At 39.2% G+C, this 10,394-nt stretch overlaps 1 protein-coding gene across 1 annotated transcript; it reads right to left on the bottom strand.

Moving 5' to 3' along the window:
• Positions 1-7,495: 7,495 nt before the first annotated feature.
• LOC111878160 (shikimate O-hydroxycinnamoyltransferase) lies at positions 7,496-9,922 on the bottom strand. The gene is made up of 2 exons (XM_023874670.3): positions 9,372-9,922; positions 7,496-8,406 (listed from the first exon to the last, which is right to left on the bottom strand). The coding sequence occupies exons 1-2, from the start codon at positions 9,807-9,809 to the stop codon at positions 7,525-7,527; spliced, it is 1,320 nt and encodes a 439-aa protein (XP_023730438.2). The 5' UTR covers positions 9,810-9,922; the 3' UTR covers positions 7,496-7,524.
• Between the last annotated feature and the right edge of the window lie 472 nt (positions 9,923-10,394).

The following is a 10,394-nucleotide window of genomic DNA, read 5'->3' as shown; positions in this document are numbered from 1 at the left end:
AGAGTCAAAGTCAAAGTCAACTGCCAGTTGACCCGACTCACCGAGTTGGCTTGCCAACTCGCCGAGTCCTTATTCATTCGATTGACCATCATCCCGACTCTACTCATCGAGTCACTGAGTCACACCCCATGACTCATCCGAAGAACATGCTACGCTGAGACTCGGAACAACTCGCCGAGTCTGTTCTTGAGGCAAGAAGATTGCCTTGAACTCGCCGAGTCAAGGCATTGACTCGCCGAGTTCCTTCATGGGTGAGTCTAGCTTCCGACTCACTGAGTCACACCCCATGACTCACTACTCCACCCCGCAAACACGAAAAGGGGAAAACTCGGGGACTCGCGACTCGACTCGCCGAGTCCGATGAACGAATTGCCGAGTCTGTTACATGCAAATACTATATACTCGATTTTGCTTGAATCCAACTCATGCCATTCATAGATCTGGGTTTCTAGGGCATGAATAACACGTAAAGTTTCCAACTTTACGTGTAAATAATCACCAATGAAGGTTTTAGGGCTCAAAATGCACCAAAAGAGTAGATCTAGGGCTTTCATGCAATATGGCTCCATAAAGGCAGTAGATCCAAGCTCCTGGAGCTCAATCATGCCTAGATCTAGAGGCTAAACAACTTATTACAAAACCTAATACACAATCAAGCTTGGGGAAAGGCTCAAGAAGGACTTTCATGGAGCTATAAGGGACTATAAGCATGAAAACAGAGGGAAACCGAGTTATACCTCAAGGAAATCACTGAGATAACACAAAGATGCCTGGCCTCCTTCTTCTCTTCTTGATCTACTCTTCTTTCTTCTCAAAATCTTCAAGAAACACACCAAAGCACTTCAATCTCACAAGAAATAAGGGTTTGAACGATGTTGGGAGCTCTGAGGGTGAAAGGGGCGAGCTTGGGGGCGGATAAGAGGGTTTAAATAGGGTGCAAACCCTTGAAATTTAGGGTTTCATCAGACAGCTGGGACTCGCCGAGTCGCCAACTTAAACATGCTCCCAAACCCGTCTCCACTCGGCGAGTCGGGCCTACAACTCGCCGAGTCCAAGGCTAAAAATGTAAAATACTTAGATAAATTTTACGTACTAGGAACCAGGTGCTACAAATCTCCCCCACATATTTTAGACTTCGTCCTCGAAGTCTGCTGCTCGATCCTGAAACAGCTCAGGGTAATGCTCCATCATTTCTTCCACCGGCTCCCAAGTCCATTCCGAATCCTTTCGGTGGTGCCATTGCACCTTTACTAATTCCACCCTCTTGTTCCTCAGATCCTTCGACTTCCGGTCAAGGATTAAAGGAGATTTTTATGTGTAGGAGTTTAAGAGGAGTTGATCCCAGAGACGATGACAGCTCAGCTACTACACGACATTTGAGGTGAGTTACCTTCAAGTAAAAGTGGTTCGAAGGCACCAATGCCGGCCCACTAGTAAGAGTTATAGTAGAGATGATTGTCTTTGTGATATTATATGTTATGCTTTATGTGCCAGTATGCTATGATATTATGTGATAGTGGTAGGAGGGGTATGATAGGCTCCAGTACCGGTCGAAAGGAACGAAGGGGTATGCCAACACCTTGAAAAGCTAGGCAATATATGAATTGTGTTTATCAGCTAGGATGTTATATGGTAGAAGTAGGGGGAGAAATAGTCCACAGTACTGATCGAAAGGACCAAAGGGGTAGGCCAGCACCTTGATATGCTAGGCTAGGTATCGGTCGAAAGGATCGAAGGGGTAGGCCAGCACCCTGATATGCTGTAACACCCAAAGTTTTGATGGCCAAGAAAGGAAAGAAAACCCTAATTTTTAGGGGCGAATCGACGAGTTCAAGGAGGAAATCGGCAAGTCCGAGCGGGATCCGGGTCGAGGTGTAAGTGACCAACTCGGCGAGTCGGCCAAGTGGACTCTGCGAGTCTGGTCTGTGCGAGGAAAACCCTAAATTTAGGACTTGGAGCCTATTTAAGCGCCTCATTCTCTCCCCTAGGGTTCCTTTGCTGCCTCTTTCACCCAGAACATTAAACCCTAGCCGCCATATCCTCTATTTGAGCCATTTGTTGCCTTGGAAGGTGCATTAAAGCTTGGAGAATGAAGAAGGAACTTGGAGGAGCAAGAAGGGACTATAGATCTGGGATTGTGAATTCATTTTGAGCATTTGGAGGTAATAAACTAGTTCCTGGACCCTTTTTGCACCTAGATCTATGTGTGGTTGTCGGGGCTTTTAGCCATAATGTTATTATTTTGAGTTAGAAGCCAGATCTGGAGTTGCTACTTCAGATCTAAGCATATTATGGTCTTGAGAAGCATAAAGTAGCAGCCTTTGAGTTGATTATGGAGCCTCCTTGCCTTAAACCCTAGTTTGTGGTGTATTTTGCCTAGATCTCCTTCTCTATACGTAAAGTTTGCAACTTTACGTGAGGAATAGGCTTGGGAAGGGTAGATCTACAGTTTGGAGTCCATGCATGACTCAAAAGTCCTCTGCATGTATGGAGATCTGAATGGACTCGGCGAGTCCTTTGAGTGGACTCGGCGAGTAGCATGAAGATTTAGAGGAACTCGACGAGTGGGATGAACAGCTCGTCGAGTCAGATGAAGTTGGGCAGGAACTCGGCGAGTTGGAAGAACAGCTCGGCGAGTCTGTTGAAGGATGTCTTGTACTCGGCGAGTCTGTTCTTGGACTCGGCGAGTCAGGTTGCGAAACCCCAAACCCTTCGAGTTTAGACTCGAATCAGTGAGTCGATTAGAGACTCGGTGAGTTGGACAGGTCAGGACTCGGAAATCGGTAGACTCGGCGAGTCATGGACTGACTCGGCGAGTAGAGTCGCGAGTGGAAGGACTCTGAACTTATGAACTCGGCGAGTCAGTAGGGTGACTCGGCGAGTAGGGTTGACCTGGAAGGTTGGCTTTGACCAGGACTCTGACTTTGACCAGAGTTGACTTGGTAGTCTTTCGGGGGTCAGTTTGACTCAGTGTTGCATTGTTATTGGTAGCTCGGGGAGCAGGTGGAGCAGGAGTTCAGAGAGTTGTCGGGCAGCGGCTAGTGGGATCATCAGCAAATTCAGCCAGTGCAGGTGAGTTTCCCTTTGTATGAATGGGTCTACGGTCACAATACCGGCCCATGTAGTTATGAGTAGAAGACCCGGGGGTTAGCCCTAGGCACAGTATGCTAGTAAGATATTCGGGACGAGGTCCAATGATAGAGGGCGGGTGCCCAAGGAGTGGTTTATGTGATAGTTTATACTTGTTGTCTGCGTGATACTTGTATGTGCCTGGTAAGGAGGTGAGTGTGGGCGAGGTCCTGTGTCTCACCAATTGCAGAGTGTGGATGGTGTTCCACATCTCATTAGCAGCAGATCAGGGGCGAGGCCCAAGTTAGGGAAAAAGTGAGTGTGGGCTGGGCCCGTATCTCACTATCAGTAGGAGCATGGATGGGGTTCCATGACTCATCGGTAGAGTTCGGTTGTTAGGACCGGAGGGTAGTCAGATGCCCCAGAAACGTCTGAAAGTATGTGATGATACGTTTATATGCTGGCAAGTTATGTTATATGTGATAGTGGTAGTAGGAGGGGAATAGTCCCCAAGTTCGATCGTTAGGACCGATGGGTAGTTAGCACCCCAGAATGGCCTGACATGGGTAGTCAGCACCCCAGAATGGCTTGACATGGGTAGTCAGCACCCTAGAACGGCTTGACACGGGTAGGTCGGCACCCCAGAATGGTCGTACCGGGTAGGTCGGGCACCCTAGAATTGTCCGGCAGTGTGTATGATATGTGATTGTATGGTATGTGGTAGGGTGGGGAACTCACTAAGCTTCGTGCTTATGGTTTTCAGTTTTGGTTTCAGGTACTTCCGGTAGCGGAGGGAAGAGCTCGGGGTGATCGCATGGCATACACACCATAGATTAGCCAACCTGGGAATGTTTACTCTGATAATGAACATGTGTTTTGAAAACTTATACTCAGATTATGTTTTGGAATGATGTCTTTGCTTAAAGTAATGTTTTATTAAAAGAAATTTTTGGTCTTAAATTTTGGGTCGTTACATATGCTAGGTAAGTTACCGGTTGAAAAAGACCAAAGGGGTAGTCCAGTACCCAGATATGTTAGACAGTATGTTTATTGTATGATATGTGGTATGATGGGGGAACTCACTAAGCTTTGTGCTTACAATTTTCAGTTTTTGTTTCAGGTCATTCTTCTTCAAAGGGAAAGGAGCCGGCACGGTAGCAGCGCTTCGCACACACAATTTTCCGCATATGAGATTCTTGGGATTTTGTACTCTGACATTATTATATTATGACATGTTTTGAGACATGACTTATGAGTTTTTATGATATGAGATAACTTCATGATGTTTTCAATAATCCGTTTTATGAATTATTAAATTAAAAATGAAATTTTTGGTATTAAATTTTGGGATGTTATAATGCAGTCGTATGTGTGGAATATAGTTCAACAACAATTAATTTTATAATCCTTGAAAATAGATAATCGACTTGAATGCCATTTTCTAATGGTCAATAGAATTTCAATACTTTGCGTACTCGAACCAATCTACTTAGCGAAAGGCACCTCAGTTCTTTTCTACCCAACGCCTAATATTAATTCATACAGTTCATTAATCTCAGTTATCATAATATAAAAATAATAATTTATCATTTTGTAATTAATTAATGTATGAATGCACACGTGCAAGTATATCCAACATAAAATGAGATTCAAGATACCTGAAATGACAAAAAGGTGGATTTATATATATATATATATATATATATATATATATATATATATATATATATATATATATATATATATATATATATATATATATATATATATATATATATATATATATATATATATATATATATATATATATATATATATATATATATAATGTTTTATTAGTGAAGTGACCTAAAAGCAATTAAGTTGCAATTAGAAATCATTTTGTATGTTTGTCTATGAGGAAAGCAATTTCACCAGCTATGTCCAAGAAATAGAGGTTTTTAGGCAAACCCATTAAGAGACCGAATTCCATATTATTTGGAATCAAGATTGCAAATTGTGAGGAATTTGTATTGAAAGAGTACCCATAATGTGAAGGAGGGAGATTGCAATCTTTCATAATCTTTCTTTCATCTCAATGCAAAAAAAACCTATCAGAGTCTACAAAAGAAAAAATCTTTTTCTTTAATTTAAAATCTTTACTTGTAAAAAAGTATGTTGCTCTATTTCCAGAATTAGAACAACATACCAACACTTGTACCCATGTCTATATATTATTGTACCCATGTCTATATATTATAAGTGGCATCTTAATATGCATATGAAGATTATACACCAGTTTTGTTGGAATTGACAGATGAATCTAAGATACATTCTATCACGAAGACAAATATTAATAACAAAATTCAATTTACTACTTAATTGACAATCTTATAAACTTTACACATCTTTTTGTAAGTTCTGATAGAAAGATTAATGGTTGGATGATTGGAGAAAGCCACTCTCCCATAAGAAATAAATTCTTAGATTTCACTCAAAATATACATACATCAATCTCCTTTTTCGCTACCCTCTTATTATCTGTCATAACAAAGCAACTAAAATAAAATGCCCCTACATTCTATTTGTTTGTTGATTTCCCTTTAGAATTTGATTATCGTTAATCTGACTTACTGAACCTATGACCATACAGTCAGATTTAAGAAACAATAATGACCTTTCACTTTTTTTTTTGCTAAACGATTATATCAAATAAATATAAAATCACCCCTGTGAAAATATTTTTTTGCTCATGATAGGACGGAAGTCAAATCAAATAAGGATGGAAGTGATGGAGTTGGCAGAAAGAGGGGGAGAAGAGATGATGGTAATCGCACCTGAAATCCAAATAAGTGGTGATAGAAGTTACAAAAAGAGGATAAAAATACCTAAATGTGAATAGACAGACCCACCTGGAGACGAACGACGAATTCAATGGTGGACGAAGAAGGGAAAGCTGAAGGAGTGCTAGACGCATCTTAGGTAAGGATTGGTGTCTCGCTTGAATTCAGAATACGTTTAGTCGACGCTAGGATAAGTTCGGGTGGAGGAAAATCAATGTAACAGGCGGTCTCCATGTGTCACCGGAATTCAGAATATCTCTTCCTTCGCCTGAGATTCCCAACCTTCCCGTTGGACAGAAACCGAAAACTCCAAAACAAAAGCAGTGATTGGTGGCGGTCTAACGGCCAACAGCTGCTACAGGTGTTTGGTGGTGGCTTTCAATGGTCATAGAGTCTACGGAGAAACGAAGAGCTTTCTTTGGGGGGAAAACCTTTTAACGGGGAGCAGCGGTGGATGCATACATTTGAATGAAGTTTCTTTTTTTGTCATAAGTTTGAAGACATTTAGTACCATTTTTTGTCTTTATTTATCTATTAAGCTTATCTTTATAAGTAACTCTTAAAGTGTTAACACATTTATATGATTTGTGTTTGTCGTTTTTTAATTGGATCGTGTTCACGTAGAATTGATCAAGTCTTATTGTGTTCGAGTTATGAAAAAAAATTTGTCATGTCCAAAGGTAAAAGAATTTAGTTCTTTTTTGAATTAACCCTAGATTTAATTTTAAAAAATAAATAAATAAAATCATATATCTAATCCATATATTTCAAAGATCTGGTTTATACTTTGTAGTATCTACATTCAAATATATGTGATACTTTCATCTTTCAACTTTCAAACACAATTTGGTCCCTTGTCCAAAATATCCTAATAGCCCAAATCCACTTTTATACAATCCAAATATTAAAATTTTTAAAACAGATTAATTACGCTCATTTGCAGTTATACTATTGCCTATTGGTATTATAATAGCTAAAAAAATAAACCCAGCCCAATTAGACCATAATTGTAAACTCTTTGGTTAATGGGCTATCATGATTTATTTTTCTATCGTCTATTTTTATTAATAGTTTTTAGCATAAGATTTCAATCAATTATTTAAATCTACGCTTTTGAGATGGCGTTTGAGAAATGAAATATAAATTCATAAGCAAGATTTACAAATAAATCGTTATCCGATCCAGATAACAAGATAACACACAATTTTCTCCAAAATAAAGCTCTCTAAAATAAAACATTCTTTATATTAGTCAAATTTCTTAATTATTAAACTTTTAGGATTTAGGATGATACTAGAACCTTTAGTGAATGATCTAATAATTAGATATATTTCAACAATCAAATAGCTCATGTGACATGCGGGTCTATATATATCGCAATACAATGATGTAGACGGTTATCTAACATACTTTAATTTTATACCTCATTTACATCATGAAGCTCCTGACTTTCAGAACTATAAACAAAGTCAAACATTTTTCATGTACAAAAACCCTCAACCAGGCTTTTCATTCACATGGGCTGCCATTACATTTTATTATTACATAAAAAAGAACAAATAAAATAGAAAAAAAAAAAAAAAAAAAAAACACAAACAAACAAATTGCCAAGATTTTGTATGGTCACAAAACCTTACCATTCATACAAAAACTTCTCAAAAAGTGGCTGCTCATTTGCATCTAAACACACCGCTAATGACACACTTCTATCGTTATTCGGGCTCGGTAAAACATACACAGTCCCCTCATACAAAATGCAAGCGGGTCCCATGAAAATCGGTCGGCCCCACCCGAAATCAGCGTCGTGGACCGGTAATCTGGTCCACGCGTTGATATTCAAATTCGGGCTCGCAAAGTAACTCGGCCCACGAATCAGGGCCGAGATATCTTTTTGCGACTCCAAATAATCAATCGCCGATCTCAAGTAATCATCGTCCATTTTCGTCAGTGTGGCATGAATAAGTTTTGCAGTGTTCGACAATGATCCTGATGTAAGATCACCTGATTTGGAAACGGGTGTGGCAGTGAACACCACGTTGCCAAGGTAGCCTGGCGGGAGGCGGGGACTGAGTCTCGACCTACCGTCTGTGGCTACGTACAGTTTGGTCAATTGGTCGTCTGGGAGCCCACGGGCCTTGCACGCGCACCGCCATATGTGGGCGGCTAGGATTTCGTACGTGCTATGAGTTTGACCGCCATCACTCTTGGCTTTGAGTTTGAGAGTGTTGAGTTGATCTAGGGTTAGCTTTAGCATGGTGGTGGATGAGCCCGCACCTGGTTTTTGAGCAGTCGGGCTCATCGAAGGCGGTTTGTGGTATTCGACATGGTCGTATGTCGGGGTTGGTGGCTCGCGGGCTTTTAGCAGTGTCCGTTCAATGAACGGAGGTATAGCTGCTGAGAGCCCGCGGGCCATGTCAGACCATGTGTTGATGAAGTGGAGGGACGATAGACCGTCTGAGAGCGTGTGAAATACACCACAACCGAGAGCGACTCCTCCGCATTTAAAATGTGTTACCTGAAAAAAAATTTAATTAATTTAAGCAAATGAAACAAAATTTTAAAGTCAAAGATTACAAAAAAACATTTAAAATAGTAGTTTTGGTTGTTTATTTCTTTGTTGAAGGCACGCTACCTACTCTTTATCTAATTGATAAAGATGGCTATTCAATTAAATGTTACTACTTGCTACTACTTTAAACTACTACCGAATACTTTTCACATATACGTTAGAATAAATTCATAAATAGCTTCAAACTTTTTGAATCGACCCAAACAGATTAATATATTTTTTGTAACTTTTCGCTTCAAATAAAGTCACAGCACATGTTAAGATCCATGGTCTTGGGCAGTTAAGCACATGGATTATACCAATGGAGAAAAGAACAATTTGGACTATATTATTATTTTATGACCCTATTTTGACCCTTGTTCCCATATACAAGTTTCTTGTTGTGACATGTACTACGTGCATTATTAGTGGTAAAGCAATTTGATTTCTTGGGAAAGAAAATAAAACAGGAGATATGAATTCAATTAGGGGGTGTTTGAAAACTTTATGAATTATGAGCATTCATACAACCATAATAAACCCTTCAGGACCCACATACTGAAATAGAGTTATGAATTTGTTGGTCCATGGCAGCCTCATGACGTAGTAGCAAAGCAAATAGTACGAATCCAAAACATTTTTTCAATTTTTTTTGTGATGAAATTGCTTGAAATAAATTGTTTTTCTCGATAAATATGATTATCAAAGTATGCATCTGTTGAAACTGTTACTAAGGGGGTTGTGAAATTCAATGCAAAGTTGCAAATGCATGTGAAAGGCTAGATTTATTCGCTGTGTATCCTAAATTTTTTTAGCAGATCTATAACATTTAGACTATTTCAGCCATGAATAATGAAACTAGACATATTTTAGGGCAAATTATGTTTACTGCTGCAAAGAAATCTGAGGTAATTAGGGGATGTATGATGTACCTGTGCGAAAAATAGCGGATAGGAAGAAATGTCGCCGGAGTAGTCAACAGTCGGAGTAAGACTGCGGAATTCCGGTGATGGCGTGAACTCGCCAAAGTCATCCAAGGTGGAATCGGACTCCGCCTCTACGAACAGAACTCCCTCGCCGTTACAATTAATTACGATTCTGCCGCTCTCATCTCTATCCAATCGCCCTGCCATCGGATAGAACGAGACGAGCACATCGGCGAGCGCCTTTTTCATAGCGTTTGGATCGAAGAAATTCGCAGATCCATTTGGTCTGTAGAAATAAACAGTGAGAATATGGATTCTACCCACAACCAAGTCCAAATTGGAGGTCCATAGCTGCTTAGGACAGTCTGCAATGGGTTCTGAAGGAGGAATGATGGATGATTTCTTTATATTGACCTTCATCATCATCTTTTGATCACTTCCCATCGTGAAATTGAAGGGAAATGAAGGTGGGTTTTCAGAAATTACACACACAAATGTGTGTGATTAGAGGGAAGAAGGGAGAATTGGTTTTCGGAGCACACACTTTCCTTCGTTTGGTGTGTGTATTTATAAGCGGTGGGAACTGTCAAGTGTCCTACCTTTGGAAGATTTTGGCGTCCACCTTTGGAAGATTTTGGCTATTTAATTTTGATAATGAAGTTTTCAAAACAAAAATTAAAATGTCAACGATCTTCTAGTTAACTTTTTTTAGTTTTTGTCCATAAGTTTATTTGGAAAATTTCAAAAAAATATTAGATTTTGTTTCACTTAATCATCTAACATAATAAATGAAAATCAATTTTGCCAAATGTTATATTCTCATTAATTTTGACACATGTCATTTTTTAAGAGTTTTTGAATTATTTCTTTTCCACTTGTCATTTTCTTAAATGTTTCATTGTTCTTAAATTTAAAATCCACATTTTAATGAGATTTATATATATAAAGTAGATCATTCTATTAAATTTCATAATAAATGTTTTACAACCTTTATTATTTACTTTATTTATTATATTCTTTGTATTTATG

The sequence above is a fragment of the Lactuca sativa genome, chromosome 5 (genome assembly GCF_002870075.4).
Source record: "Lactuca sativa cultivar Salinas chromosome 5, Lsat_Salinas_v11, whole genome shotgun sequence".
Taxonomy (NCBI): domain Eukaryota; kingdom Viridiplantae; phylum Streptophyta; class Magnoliopsida; order Asterales; family Asteraceae; genus Lactuca; species Lactuca sativa.
Note: the sequence above shows the minus strand (reverse complement) of the source record. Positions and strands in the feature narration are given on the sequence as shown.

Excerpts from the sequence above, each read along its gene's own strand:
- LOC111878160 (XM_023874670.3), bottom strand. The coding sequence starts at position 9,809 with ATGGGAAGTGATCAAAAGATGATGATGAAGGTCAATATAAAGAAATCA. Across the intron at positions 8,407-9,371 it reads ATCCGCTATTTTTCGCACAG|GTAACACATTTTAAATGCGG; the intron begins GTACATCATACA and ends ATTTTTTTTCAG.